At 33.9% G+C, this 15,154-nt stretch overlaps 1 protein-coding gene across 2 annotated transcripts; it reads right to left on the bottom strand.

Moving 5' to 3' along the window:
• Nucleotides 1-3,804: 3,804 nt before the first annotated feature.
• On the bottom strand, nucleotides 3,805-13,341 carry Oat (Ornithine aminotransferase precursor). 2 transcript variants are annotated; one of them, XM_017614709.1, is made up of 6 exons: nucleotides 13,071-13,341; nucleotides 12,633-12,973; nucleotides 5,292-5,460; nucleotides 5,069-5,209; nucleotides 4,495-4,999; nucleotides 3,805-4,111 (listed from the first exon to the last, which is right to left on the bottom strand). In XM_017614709.1, the coding sequence occupies exons 2-6, from the start codon at nucleotides 12,941-12,943 to the stop codon at nucleotides 3,951-3,953; spliced, it is 1,287 nt and encodes a 428-aa protein (XP_017470198.1). In that variant the 5' UTR covers nucleotides 12,944-12,973; nucleotides 13,071-13,341; the 3' UTR covers nucleotides 3,805-3,950. The 2 variants fall into 2 exon arrangements, with proteins under 2 accessions (XP_017470198.1, XP_017470199.1); XM_017614710.1 differs by having other exon boundaries at nucleotides 12,633-12,967; nucleotides 13,071-13,331.
• Nucleotides 13,342-15,154: the final 1,813 nt, after the last annotated feature.

The raw sequence follows: 15,154 nt of genomic DNA, 5'->3' as shown, positions 1-15,154 counted from the left end.
ACTTTCCGCAATTTTATAGCAATGGGAAGTGTAAAATGCTCTTTGTATTGCTTTTTACACCAGCAAGCGGGTGGAAGGAAGCAGTGCATGCAGTGTGAAATGCTAATACAATAAAAAAGAGAAAGAAATGCAGCTCAATGTTTTTTTTATTTGAATTTATTTCTTTTCACGAATCTTGGCTTATCAACATACGACATCGCCCATTCCTAACAACACCTTTTTACCAACTCCAACAAATATTTGTCTGTATATGTAAGTTGTATTAGTTTGTGTATGCGCACAAAAGCGGTCATCAAATGGACATTACACTCAACAACTTCACTGTTGGGTGGGCGAGGGTGTTGCTGCAGTCCACTGCATGCCAAGGGTGCCATAATCTTATGGTTTTATCGCCACTTGTTTGAACTTTTGTTGTTGGACAAGATGTCTTTATTAAAATATAAAAAAGGCAAAGATACTCGCATAGCGAAAAAATGGCATGCGACCAATAATCTTTTTGGTTTTTTGTTGTCTCGACTTTTGTTGTTTATTTTTTTTTTTTTTGACATTTTCACCCAAAATAAAGCAGATTTTTTCCTTTGATTATATTAAACAGTTGCAGTTTCACAATTTCAAGTAGTCTAGTCTATGTCGACCCGACGACATCGTTGTCGTCGTCGTCATCATCTTATCGTCATCTTGAACATAATTAAATAAAGCGTTAAAATTAAAAAAGGAAGTGCCGCACAGGAAGCCAGACGCAATTCGCACTTTAACTGCGTGCCTTTGCCTTAAGTTGAGGGGCGGCATTCCGATGAATTTACTTTCCCAATTTTTTTTCTGTTTTTTTTTGGGCACGCACACGCAACTTTGGTCAGAGAGAAAGCAATAACAAAAAAAAAAATTTAGCAAACAGTATCAAAGCTAATTTTTGGCCTAACTTGAATGAGCGTTTGACTGGCTAAGCGTTGCCGGAAGTTTGGTTTGCTAGGCGTGAAAGTGGCAATATTTGTCGAAATTATCAGGGTGCCAAGGTTATCAACATATTTATTTTTGAGTAAAATAAAAATACATATGTATGTATGTAACACAGTCACTCAACAAAATATTCGCTTAAGTTTGTGAAAGCGCTTGATCGGTGATTCTTGAGTGCTGACTGTATCTTTGAAGCTTTTTCATAACAAAACTATGCGTTTGTAATACCGATGCCCAAGCGCAGAGTTGGAGATACTCCTGGGTCTAGGTATAAGAATGTATACTAAAAATGCATTGCTGCTAAGAGTGCTTAGGTCGTCTAACACGCTTTTATTTTAAACAGTTTTCATAGAATGAAAATGCACATGTTGGTATGAATGCATGAGAAAAAATTACAATAAAGCTATTAACAGTAAATATAGCTACTTATTTAGATAGCAGAGAAAAAAATAAGTAACAAGTTTTTTTAGATCAAAAGTAAAACAAATAAAAATCAGTGGAAAATTCACGTTTGATCTTATTTTAACATAAAATTTCTGAATTTTTTCGGATTTGAGTAATGCTCTTGCCGCCGTAGCCGAGAGCTTAGATGCAGCTATGAGGGACTCATGATTCCATTTCTTCAATAAAAAAGCTTCTTCGGAGGTAGAGTAAAAGTTTAGATCTCTCCATATGTGTCACAACAGCAAGAAGCAGAACGCGAATTGGAGTAGAAGGTCGGTCAAATACGCAGAAAACGTTTAAGCGGCAAACATTCATTTATTGGAATCAAATATGATATACTGTTTATCCCCAAAAAACCTACGCCCAAATTCATAAAAAATAAAGAAGACTTTAACTGCTTTATAAATCGAAAATTTGTATGAAAATGTCACTTTATAGATCTCTATAAACCTATTTTATTTTTTATGAATAAGGCCACTAGAATATAATTTTAAAACTATTTACGGGTTTACCCTAAACTTGAAAAAGCCTTGAAAACTTCGAAACACTCAAAACTATTTAGAGGTCAAGAAAATGCGGTTTATTCGCTATTCGAAAAATTAAAATTTCCAAAAAAAAAAACCCCTACATATATATTGGCAAAAAAACGGTGGAAAACGGGTTGGAAAATGAGTGTCAGTGAAAATCGTACAGTAAATTTTTGCATTTTTTTTACTTTTGTTTTATTTAAATTTTATTAATCTTCAATGAAAATCTAGTTCATACTACAACAAAATCCACATAAAACAAAGTTTCCAACTTTTTCACAATACAAAAAATCGTAAAATTAAAAAAAAAAGTTCATAAATTTTATTCAGAACTCCTTGAACTTTTGTGAGTATGCAGTTTTAAACCCCATACAATTTAAGTGTAATAAGGTACAAGTTTGAATTAGCTACAAAATTCCGTTGATTTTTGCTATTTCTTTTAATAAAATTGCCCGGATCACTAATGGCTACCGAAAAAGGTTATCTTCTCTTTGCCCTCTACGCACAAATACTAAGAAGAGGGCAATTACTAAGGAAACACCATAACCAGGCTTAAAACAAATGATCAACTCTTGAGACGCGCACAAAAAGGAGGTTCCCTGAGAAGGTTCACCCGAACCTAGGCGTAAAATATCTTCAATGCTTAGCGAATTTGATCATTCCTTCTGTCGAGTCTCTGTCTATACTGTTAAAGTTTCCGAAGCCTTTAAGAAACCTTAGGCTCATATTTTGAAGAGCATGCGACACGAGAAGTGTCGTTCGGTTTCTGCCCTTTTCCCAAATTTACAGCTCGTTGCATTCGTTGGTTTACTTAATGGTTCCACATTATCTTAACTTAATAAATGCTCGAGAGTATGTATTGATAACTTTTATCTTCTTTGTTGCTCTGCTTTTTGGTGCTTTTTGTGGCATTTACTACTTCATAGCATCATACTTTTTCTAAGATGTTATGCGCGAAGAATTATATTATATGTATATATATATTTGTGTGACCTTCATCGTATGCCTTCATTGTTGTCGTCTTTTCTATTTTAATTAAAACGTTAAAATCGCTAATTATTTTCTTCGCCGTGTGGTTGCTGTCGCTATCCAAATACAGTGGAGTTGGAGCGTGTTCATAATGTCACGCTCAAGTATTTGCATTATTAGATTTTTTAATTTCTTTGACAGCGTTTTTTCTCACTTTTTATGCCTTTTTGTGCGCATTTATTCAATCAAGACTACGGCCGTGGGTGTTGAATGTTTATCTTTATGGTTTTGAGCGCCGGTCGGTTGAAGTTTGTAGTAAACGAGTACCATTTCTTTGCCGTTATTAAACTTCCGTTTGTCTCTTCACTGTCATTTTTGATTTTTGGTGACGGACATTGACACTTGCAGAGTAGGGGGTGGGTTTGACTTCTTGCCACATTCACTAAATGTGACACACTTTTTTTTTTTTTTTTTTTTTTTGTAGTCAATTGCAAAGAGATATTTGTCAGCTTTTCCTGGCGGGTGGTTAACATCAAAAGATTAAAACAGTTAGTGATTTTACTTTCTGCTTTACTAAAAAGTGTGGTTTATTGGGGCGTAAAAAAGGTTGCGCAGATTTATTTATTTTTTATTTTTTTATTTAAAGAAATTTCAAATATTTGCTTTTTTTATTTCATTTAATTGCCGAGAGTGTTTAACGTAGCACCTTGCAGAAGATTTGGATTTCTAAAAGCTCAGTTATTCTAACCTTACTTACGTAAGAAATCGAAGAAACTTTGCCGCCTATGAGGCACACAAAAAAATTTCTGAACAAAACATATTGCGTTGGCCATGTATTAGGTTACGTTACGTATGTATATTAAGTCCAGACTAACTGAGCCTTAAGCAAAATTGATATATAAACATAGGATTGTTTGTTTTTTTCCATAAAAAAGTTTATTGTACAATGTCACCGTAAATTTACTTCATTGCCTAAATTTCGCATTCAATCTTTAATCTACAAAAATCGGTATTTAATACCGGGTATATAAAACAGCTTTTATTTCCATTGTTCACTTAAACGCTCAGTATTGTGTTTTTTATGATTTCAGCGCACTCGCGTGTTTGCTCTTCTGTAATAATAAGTGGAGGGGCGAAGCGTATGATGTCGCCATGTGTGGGTTTGGCGAGCAGACCGTTATCACGCAATCTCAGGCATATGTCCCATGCTTCGAATTCTGTAGAGAGGCAAAAAAGGAATATAATAGATACTTGATATAATTTTCACAAAAATTGAAATACAGTGAAATCTCGGTATAATGAATTTAAAAGGCAACAAAACATCAGTTGAACAACAAATAAAACATGCAAAGAAAATTCAAATTACTTTCGAGGCTTCATTAAATACTTTGCAAATAGTACTTTTGCCATTTAGTACTTATTGAACACTTTTGAAAAAGTGGCTTTCATGCTCAAAATGTGTGCGCTAGATCAGTTAGGCTATAAAGACCTTCGGGGTCAAACATTGTCTTCCAAAGGCTATGCAAAAATTTGGCCAAACTAATTTTTTACTTATATTGAGGTACCTGATATCGAGTATCCACTGTCCTTCGTTACTCACTTTTATTAATCACAATAGCATTGAGCAGACCTTTGCCGCGCACAATGCTTACAATATCCTTAGGTAGAGTATTTAGTTCACTTCGTAGTAAATTCCCCATTTTCTCAGCATTCTCCGCCAAACGTTCTTCCAGCAACACTTCCAGCGCAGTAATTGCCACCTTACAACCCAATGGATTGCCACCATAAGTAGAACCATGACGACCAGGTTGTATGCATTCCATAACTGGGTCATCCGCTAGCACAGCCGAAACGGGATACAGGCCACCTGATAGCGCTTTACCCAATATGAGTATGTCAGGCTTAACTTCTTCATAATCAACGGCTAGCATGCGTCCGGTGCGCGCCAGTCCCGTCTGGACTTCATCGGCCACCCAGAGAACATTATATTTCGTGCACAATTCACGAACTTTGCGTAGGTAACCAGCATCAGGTACGACAACGCCAGCTTCACCTTGTATAGGTTCGACCATGAAGGCGCAGACATTGGGATCTTGTAGCGCTTTCTGCAAGTGTAAAATGAAGAGTAAGGAATGTGATTTTTCAGCAACCATAAACTCAAGAATTAAGCTTACCTCCAACGCATCTGTATTATTGTATTTGATGATTTCGAAACCAGGCATGTACGGTCCAAAGTTTTCATAGCTCAATGGATCGGTCGACGCGGAAATGGCGGACAACGTGCGACCCCAGAAGTTATTCTCAGCGAAAAGTATCTAAAATTACATAAAGTAAGTAAGAGTTTGGTGGCTCTTGGCATTCTCAGCGTATATATATATTATTTTTTTTTTAACAAACCTTTGCTTGATTTTCAGGAACCTTTTTCTTCATGTACGCCCAAGCACGTGCGATTTTGCAAGCGGTTTCACCACCCTCAACACCGGTATTCATTGGCAAAACTTTGTCATAGTTGAAAAGTTTTGTGATGAACTCCTCATATTCGCCCAGGACATCTGAGTAGAAGGCTCTGAAAAAGAGAAAAGAGGAGGTAGTGCGCAAAACTTCTCGTAAGATTTCGAGCTTTTAAAACAACCTAAGTAAGAGAAACAACACTAGGCGAGATCACACATTTTTATTCTGTAAACCATTGCTGGATAGTTTAAAGGGTTTTAGGAACTCAAAATCCTTTCATGTTTTATGCGAAAAATTGGAAGCACTGTTACTATTTTCATAAAACTGTAGAGTCATGGGACTGAATCGATAAAAATAAAAATTTTTTTCGATGCCACATGAATATTTCGTTGTGGGACACAAAAAAAAAAATTGTGGCGAAATTTTTCTTACATCCATATTCATTTTTCAGTTATCGCTGAACTGGAAAATGAAGATAGAGGGCTGATATTTTGACACAATGTTTTTTTAAGGCACATAGTAAATTTGCCATGCTCAATCCGAATATGCCATAAAATTTATAGTTTAACAGTTCACAGCTGTCAAATCAACTGTCAATGTTTTCTAATATAGAATATCTTTTTAAAAATGACACTGATTAGGGTTTTAGACACGCCAGTTACAAAATTTTATCAAATTAAAGCTTTGACAGTCGACAGTTGTCAAATGGACTGCCATTTTTTTAATAATAAAATATTTTTTTAAAATATCACTTATTTGATTTTGTATGCCGCTAGTACACGCGCCTTTTTCTTTTCCTTTTTGGAAAGAAATTAAGGTCTTACTTATTTTTCATTAACAATAGACATAGTGTTGTCATCGAAAATGCATCTGATCCAAATTATTTTTGAGAATCAGTAGTATGACCTAAACCTTTGTCGATCGATCCATGTCAAAATTAGTGGAGCTTACCTGAGCTCTTAACTGCAGTTAATCTGGTGGAAATGGGGCAAACAACTGGATTAAATGCTGATAATTCCAAATTAACGAGCTGATACGGATAAACACTGCACAGTGGTTCAAAACTGGATTTTGATGTTCATAATTCACTGGAGCCCTCGTTTTTCAACCAATCTGGTTTATATTTTCTTAACGAGAGCTTGCAAAATTATCAGGAGACCAGTGAGCCCGATAATGAACTGAAAATTTTAAATGTTATAAAAAAAATTCCATCAAAATTAAAAATTATTTTTTTTAAGGTTTTAGGAATATTTTCGGTATGCAGTTTTATATATCGCTAAATTTAGTACAATAAAGTGTAAGTTGCAAGTCACTAAGAGTTCGCGTTGATTTTTAATAATTTTTCCACTTTTCGAGCACATCTGCATGTTGTGTAGTTTATATTCGTAATTTATATACATATTATTAAAAATTACGGTAAACTCTAAACTTGCATTTTATTGTCCTAAAATTTTATTTTATCTAAACTGCATACCCAAATTTTTTGTATGAACTAAAAAGAATTTTAATTTTGGAATTTTTTTTACAACATTTAAATTTTTTTTTGTTTTGGGGGAACCCTAAAATTGTTTTCAATTAGTTTTTATTACGTAACATTTATTTACTGGAACAGGAGAATCGATTTTCTTCAAAAATGCTACATATTCTACAACTTGCGCTAAAAATTAAATACAAGGAAATGAAAAAAAATCGGGATCAACTGGTCCCTTGAAAATTTTATAAGCTTTTATAAAAATAAAATTATCAATTTGAGTGACTCTAGTGAACTATGAAGAGTGAATGCCAGTTTTGAACCACTGTGCGGTGCAGTCTGTCTATGCTTTTGGAGATTAGTTGCACAATTTATTGCAGGGCATGTATTAATATGTTATTTAGAATGTACTTATGCATGTACTCATAAGTATGTAAGTATGTACATGGAAGAGCTAAATACATATAGGCAGACGTAGACGATTTAAAACATTTGATTACGCTTATGACAAGTGCACTTGAATACCGAGCTTATCAGCTAACCAAACGTTAATTTTAAGTTCTAAAACAGCGACTAGATGATGTAATTTAAGAAATTACACGTATATGCACTTAAACATACATACATATGTATCTTTTATGATTTTATTTTTTATATTTAATTTTTATTTAAATTTTGTAATCTATTCTTTATTTGTTTAGTTGTATATATGTACCTATTTCAGGTTACCTATAATTACGGTGACCATCCGTTGTTTTTTGCAGGACCGTACTGTTTTTCAAAGGTCGGTCCTGCGTAGTTTTTCAGATCTGAAAAACCCGAAAATGTACTGATTTTTCCCAAGTGTCCTGCATTTGTCCCGCATTTTATTCGTTATTTTAAAATTATCGGACAATGGATGGATTTTTTCAAAAAAATGATTTTTGGTACTTTTCGTAGCTTTTCTTCAATATCTCATGAAAAAATCTCCCAATCAACGTAAGCGACTTACAGCTCGAAGGGTATTGATGTGCCTCTTCCCAAAATATATAACTTGTGGCGACTTCAATGAAAACTATCATTACCATTTGCATTTTGTCGTCAAAGTCGATTTTTGACAAATAACTGCGAAAAGTACCAAAAAAACAAAAAAAAAATTGTATTGTTTTCGTTTTGAACGACTAAACATTTGCCTATAAAATAATCTTTTAAAGATTTTCACTTTTCGTGTAAACTATTGTAATTATAATATGTTTTACTATACTTTTATAAATATTCATGTAAAAAAAGATTAATTTCGATGAAGAAAACGTGATTAATAAGAAATTAGAAGTATTAAGAAATTAGAATCATAAATACTCTTTTGATATTTTTATGCTACGTAAATATATGTAGGCATATTTTTGAAAAATTGTCCTTCATTTTGAATCCATTTTTATGGTCACCGTACCTATAATGCTTTTGTAACAAAAACTATTTAATACTGATCAAAAATGAAAATAAAACAGTTCGTTATTTCACTTATTTAGATTATATTTTAATGCTTGAAATTGATGCTTGAACACATTTTTAATCTTTTGAATTGAAGCGTGCCTATATTCAGTTTAATAACGCGACGATTTTGATTTGGTTATCATATCACTACAATTTTGATAATTTGGTTGCTATGTATTCTAAAGGTTAAATGTGCTGAAAACTCTGTTCGGATCAAATTGATTTTTATTTTCTGTCCCATGAACGAACGAATAAAGATCACCCAGCACGGCGTGCGAGAAAAAAGTTATTTTTTTGCAGTGACGTCATTTTTTCGACGCCATGTGAATAAAACGGAACGAAACCTGTGTGTGAATGAAAGAACCGATTAAAAAATGACGTCATCAACCATTATTTTTTTTCTCAAATGCAATTACAAATACACGGTTGCCGTGCTGGGTGATCTTGTTAGTTGGTTCATGTTTCTGTCCGAACCACTTGATGATGCGGGTTGTCGCGTTCTCCTTTGTATGCGTTTGCAGCGAATTGCATGTGTTATTTGCCCTCAAAATCGTATGTAGGCAACAATATCATCAGCTGTTTGCTTCAGAACAAAATCAAATGTGCCGAACTGAACGGTGAACCGTACTTCAGCACCATCTCCGGCGAAAATGTTTCGAGAGCAAAAAAAAAAGTTGTCCGGACACGAATGGTGAACCCGCCTTAATCTTAATTGATATTTACATATCGTCGTTTAGAGTACAAAACCGCGTATCGCCATTCTGCAAAATCGCGTAACTGACATTGGCTGCCAAAAATTGGATTTGCTCACACAAGCTCTTGGCTCAATTCTTACCCATTCGTCCTTGCACTTTAAACGACGATATGTATTTTTAAATGTTTGTTTGTTTATGAATCGCAATATTATCTTTAGTTGTTAATAACATCAAACCGATTCCCTTTACTGAAATATATGCGTATATTTAAAACTTCGCGTGAAAACCGCCACTAACGTTTTCTAAGCGTAAGTGCAACTCTGCACAACAATCAACAGTTTCCGCCGCCATTTGAACAGCTGCGCGTCGGTTTACTTTGCGTGAGTTAGAATTGGTGAAATATGTGAAATTCGTACAAAATATGGCTTAAAATGCAGTGATTAGTATAAAATGTTATAGAAGTGAATGTTTGGTAGTTAAAATGAGCAAAATACGTGCAAAGGTGTTTAGTTTAAAAGCAAATATCTCAAATGTTTTAGTGGAGTGAGTGGGCGGCGCAGCCAGCGTAAGAAAAATATAAAGAAAGTCAATGAATTGCAGGAAATGGAATGCATAAGTGCAGTAAGATTACCAATTTGATAACATAGTTACGCGAGGTAAGCGATTTTTAGCAGAATATGTTGTTAGTTTGATTAATGTTTTTAGTGGGCACGAATTATTGCATAAAAACGCAGCGTTAGCTGCAACAGGTGGCCGGCAGCGCTGCTTTGCGCATTACAAAACAGATACACACATTTTTTGCATCGTTTTGATGCTCGTCGCTTCAGTTTACACATATGTGTGCATACATACAGTCACTGCCAGAAGTATTCGTAATGAAAATGTTTTCCATAATAAAGCTGATGTCACATAAAACTTTTGCTTCGCTTTACGTGACAGATTCGCTTTGACAGATAAGATGAATTGTATGAAAATGCACAAAGCATGCCACATAAATCGTTGAAGCGGCAGCGCGAAGCGAAAAGATGGTCAACTCCCATCTTTTTGCGCGCTTTGACAATCAGCCGGTTTAATATTTATTTTGTTTCGTCCAAATTCGGGTTTTCATGCAGAAACATAAAACTTAATTACATTGCTGATAATTTTAAATCAAAATAATTAAAATCCACAGCAACTTTGATGAGTAAAAAAGCGGTACAACATTGTTTTCTTGGCGTTCATTGTGGCATACCTTTTGCGTCTGGCGCTTTGCTGGCAAAGTTATAAATGTCACGCAAAGCTACAAAGTTTTATCTGGCATCAGCTTAAATTATTTTTTCGTTAGTTTTTGTTTAAAATAAAGCTCATTCTATAACAAAAACCGCTCGGCCGCTGGCACCTGGGTTCAAGCCCTGGTCAAAGCAACATCGCAAAAAAAAAAATATAAAAAAAAAGGTTTTTTCTTAACAGCGGTCGTCCCTCGGCAGGCAATGGCAAACCTCCGAGTGTATTTCTGCCATGAAAAACAGCTTCTAATAAAAATACAATCGCCGTTCGGAGTCGGCGTAAAACTGTAGGTCCCTCCACTTTGTGTGACAACATCAAGGCGCACGCCACAAGTCGGAGGAGAAGCTCGGCCAAACACTAACGTATGTGTAAGCGCCAATCAATTATTAATTAATTATAACAAAAACCATATAATTAAATCTTGAAAACTTTGTACAAGATTCACAAAAATTAATCAAACTTCAAAGAATTGTTATCAAAATTTTAAACTTTTTAAAAGGAATTTTTAGAAAACTTTCCGGTAAGCAGTTTTGTATAATAATAATTACAGTATAACAAACTGCAAGTTTCAAATAGCTAAAAATTACCGTTGAATTTTTAGATTTTTTTTTGTCGAAGGTGTTGCGCATTTTCTTCCATATAATAAAAAAAAAATATATAGTTTACAAAAATTATAAACTTGAGAATGGAAATCGCTGCATCGTTTAGGCGCATCAATATTACATAGTTACATCCCAAACTAATAAAAGCGAGGTAAAAATAGATCTTGTTCATGGCTCTACTTACAAATTTAATCAATGAATTGATTAGTTGTGTTTGTTTACAAATTATCCAGTAACACTCCAATAACTTAATTCGCTCTCATAGAAAAAATATCAAAAAAAATACTCGAACGCAAATCCAGTAATAATTTGCAAGTTTCATGAACAACTGGTAAATTGCTTGTTTATTCGCAATATTATAATTAATTATTTATTGAGAACAATATACTTATTTTATATTTAAATAGGTTTATTTTGTCAATTTCAACAATAAAAACCCACAAACTGTTTCCTTATTAGTTTAAATTGCATCCAGCAACATGCGATCAGCTGTTTTTTGTACGGGCAAATTGTTACAAGTAAAAATTTATCCAGTAAAATTCCAGTAAAAACTTGCAACTTCAGCTGTAATTTTCGCTCTCTCAATTTCCCCTACTGTGCAAGTTTTTGCGTAAAAAACGCCAAACATGAAAATTCGTAAACAGAGTTTTACTCATTTCCAGTAAAATCCAGTAAGAGAGCGCAAAATGGCAGTTGAAGTTGTAAGTTTTTACTGGATTTTACGGGATAAATTTTTACTTGTAAGAATTTGCCAGTACGAAAAACAGCTGATCGCATGTTGCTGGATGCAATTTAAACTAATAAGGAAACGTTTATATGTTTTTTTTTTTAAATTGACAAAGTAAACCTTTTTAATTATAAGATATAAGGAGTGTTCGCTATGCAACTGCCAGTAAGAATTAGCCAGTAACAAGATTCAGAGAATAAGGTACCTTACTCTCCCAAAGAGAGAAAATTACTAAGTTTTGCGCGAACAGGAATTAGCAAGCATTTGCAAGCTTCAGCTGGCGTCCTCGGTTGCATTTCGAGCATAATAAATTTTTTAAATTATTTCAGGTGGAAACCAAAACAGGACCTATACGTATATTTCTTCTTGTTTTGACATTCTTCAACATACGTTTCAATTTCATTGTGGAAGTCACTGTCGGATTTCCTATATCGACAGTGGTTTCGAGTGCGTACCGATTACGAATACAGCTTTTTCAGCCGAGTACCTTTCAAATGTTTGGAATAATTAAATTAATTGAATAAACGAATATTTACATACTTCTTTCATTAGTAAATCGCAACAAGATTGTTCATTTTTAAATTTAACGAACTCGTTGATTCAAATTTATGTTGACAAATGCAACCGTGTGCCACACGAAAAATAATCTTCAACGACAAAATTCCGCTCATGAAATTCACCACATCGAACTTTCTGAAGGAATGTTTTGGTTAGCGTGTATAACAAAACCGCTTTAACTGGAGAGACGCTGATACATTTTAATAACTGTTTTACAAAAATCACCATTTTTTAGTTTTTCCTATTAAATTTTTTTTTTTAACTGTTCGAGCTCTTAAGGTTTAAATAGTTTAAAAATTCGACATTCTCATTCAACATATTGTGCGGTACCCGTAAATTTAGGAACACACATTTAAAAAACAAACAGATTTCTGTTACAAAGGCGGAACTTTTTAAATATTTTAAACAAATTAAACAGCCACCTGTCAAACTTTTATTTATACTGTAACGAACGATAGACACTAATAAGATAAGTAAGTGTTTATAGCTACTCACCTGGATGTCAACGTGAGTTTTTTCGCCTGCTCTGTTAGAGTATGCACAATTTTTGGATGACAATGACCCTGATTGACGGCTGAGTAGGCACTTAGAAAGTCGTAGTAACGTTTACCCTCAACATCCCAAACGTAAGCACCCTCGCCACGTGTCAATGCCACCGGCAGGGGATGATAATTGTGCGCACCGTATTTATTTTCACGGTCAAAAACTTGTTGTGATGTCACTTTTTGTGCCATCTGCTGGAGCTTATGCTGTTGGCTGCTCATGCAGCGCACTGCCGCCAGTTTGGTTGATAATTTTGAGAACATATTGAGTGAGTGGAAGAAATGTCTCTGAAACTAATAAATGTTAATTTTGTAGTATAACCAATTAAAAATCCAACAAATCCCAAAAAATTTTTGTAAATAAATATCAAAAATCGTACTAATCACTCACCTACTGCCCTTAGATGTTCTAAGATTGCGTTAAATTTGTTTTTTTATATACAACTTAGGAAAATCGATGTATGTATGTATCTACGTATAAAATCACTTTATATTTTGCTAGCTTCCACTGTTTATGTAGTTTCTCCGCTACTAGCACTTAACGCAAACACTTCTCCCATATAACTGAAATTGATCGGTGCTCACGCCCGCGATGAACGCTCGAAGCAATTGTTTAGCTGCGCTAGTCTTTTGCTATCGCTCGAAGTTTTACGACTGCCTCTGACATTTATATAGATACTTATTCACGTTTTTCGATAATTCTTAGGGGCACTGATAACTCATAGAGAATTTCTTCCCAGTTTTCATTTTGTGATCACACTGCCAAGCCTCTTTTTCATTCCCCCCTACGGCCCACTCTTACATTTATTTAATTTTTTCGCTTCTGGTTTAGAATAAGCTTTCTTATCTCTGATGAGAAGAGAGAAACTTATTTTGAATATTCCTACTAAATATAGATTTCTAAAGTCTAGTTCGCCGCGGATCTAAATTGTGAGTCGCTGGTGGTGTTTGCTGCTGTAAATATCGTTATCAATTGAACTTGTTGATTTGTAATCAATTTGAAGACAAAACTTTCCATTGAGCGAACTGAAGTGTTCAGCATGCATACACCAACATACAGGATTATATAGATAATACTTATGTACCCAGTAAACAGTTTCGATCGTGGAAGTTTCCTTCGTTGGCATTTATTCCAATAATTCCGATCAGAAGGTAGTATTTTATCTGATCGTGGAATAACTGTTTGTAAGCACTCTCGGTCTGTTTCAGGCGATTCATAGAAATAAATCTTCGAGACCTTTCTGGAAAAGTCATGGATAACTCATTACGAAACATCTTCAGCGACTCTACTACAACATTCATAGGCGAGTCGTTACAAAATATCATTTTGCCATTCTAACAGAACATTCATATTTCTTTTTTAAAGATAAAATCTTAATGAAGTAGTTAATTATATATAGTAAGCATCAAAACTATGAATACCCTGACGTTTTGACGATTTTCTTTATTATTATTTCCCATATATATATATATAGTTCATTCAACAGAAAAGACCAGCAGAATCAGTTTTTTCATTTTCATATAGAACTCGGGAACACTCAATTGAGTATGCAATTTTGTAGTCCATTAAGTTTTAGTATAATAAGGTGCAAGTTTAAACTCTGTAAAAATTACGGTTGATTTTTGAGAATTTTTTTTCAAGGGTGTTTCGCATTTTCTTCCATAAAACGAAAGAACAAAATCTATTTTTACATGGAAGAAAATGCGCAATACCCTCGACAAAAAACACTTGCACCTTGTTATACTAAAATTTAAAAGAAATGGAATTGAAATGTTGCAAATTTTGAAGATTTTTTTTTGTTATTTCTTGAATTTTCCGGAGTTCTATATGAAATTCAAAAAATTTATTCTTCCTGTGTTTTTGTGTTTGTTGTGTTTGAACTAAATTTTTATAAAAAATAGGGAAAATTTGGTATGCAAAATATAAATAAACAAACGTCAGGGTATTCATATTTTTGACGCTGACTGTATGTACGAAAGGGTTCTCGATATCATAATGAAAAAACATTGTGTTCCGTTGCTAATTTCAAAGGCTTGAAACAAAAATCGATTAACAGTTTCCTTGAAGATATATGGAGTTATTTCTTTGACGATCTAAGGAACTCAAAAATTGAGTTAATTCTGTTTTTTGATATGTAGATTTCAGACAATAGTTTTCTAACATCGAAATAACACAATTTAATTATTTTTTTTTTGTTGAAGGAATTGAGGCAATGAGCTTTGAATACCCTTTCAAAATAATAGTAAGTCATCGCTTTGAGAAATGGTCTTCCAATTATATGGGCATATCTTATTACTCGTCAACCAAAAATAAAAAAAATGAATTAAATTCGAATGCTCTTACGAAGAATGACATGGTATAGATAGGGTGATTCAATAATAACACAACAAATTAAAAAAAAAATTTTTCATAATATTTTCTAGGCTATGACATTTATGTATGAAACAAAATATCCGTTAAATGCCCACCACTAC

The sequence above is a fragment of the Rhagoletis zephyria genome, unplaced genomic scaffold, assembly GCF_001687245.7.
Source record: "Rhagoletis zephyria isolate East Lansing unplaced genomic scaffold, Rhagoletis_zephyria_1.1 Rzeph_scaffold_00886, whole genome shotgun sequence".
In the NCBI taxonomy this organism is placed as follows: domain Eukaryota; kingdom Metazoa; phylum Arthropoda; class Insecta; order Diptera; family Tephritidae; genus Rhagoletis; species Rhagoletis zephyria.
Note: the sequence above shows the minus strand (reverse complement) of the source record. Positions and strands in the feature narration are given on the sequence as shown.

What these genes read in the sequence shown, in the direction of transcription:
- Oat (XM_017614709.1), bottom strand. Translation starts at nt 12,943, where the DNA reads ATGTTCTCAAAATTATCAACCAAACTGGCGGCAGTGCGCTGCATGAGC. An exon ending in ATAATACAGATGCGTTGGAG is followed by an intron (nt 5,000 to 5,068) that starts GTAAGCTTAATT and finishes TTACACTTGCAG; the next exon opens with AAAGCGCTACAAGATCCCAA. An exon ending in TGCTATTGTGATTAATAAAA is followed by an intron (nt 4,112 to 4,494) that starts GTGAGTAACGAA and finishes GCCTCTCTACAG; the next exon opens with AATTCGAAGCATGGGACATA.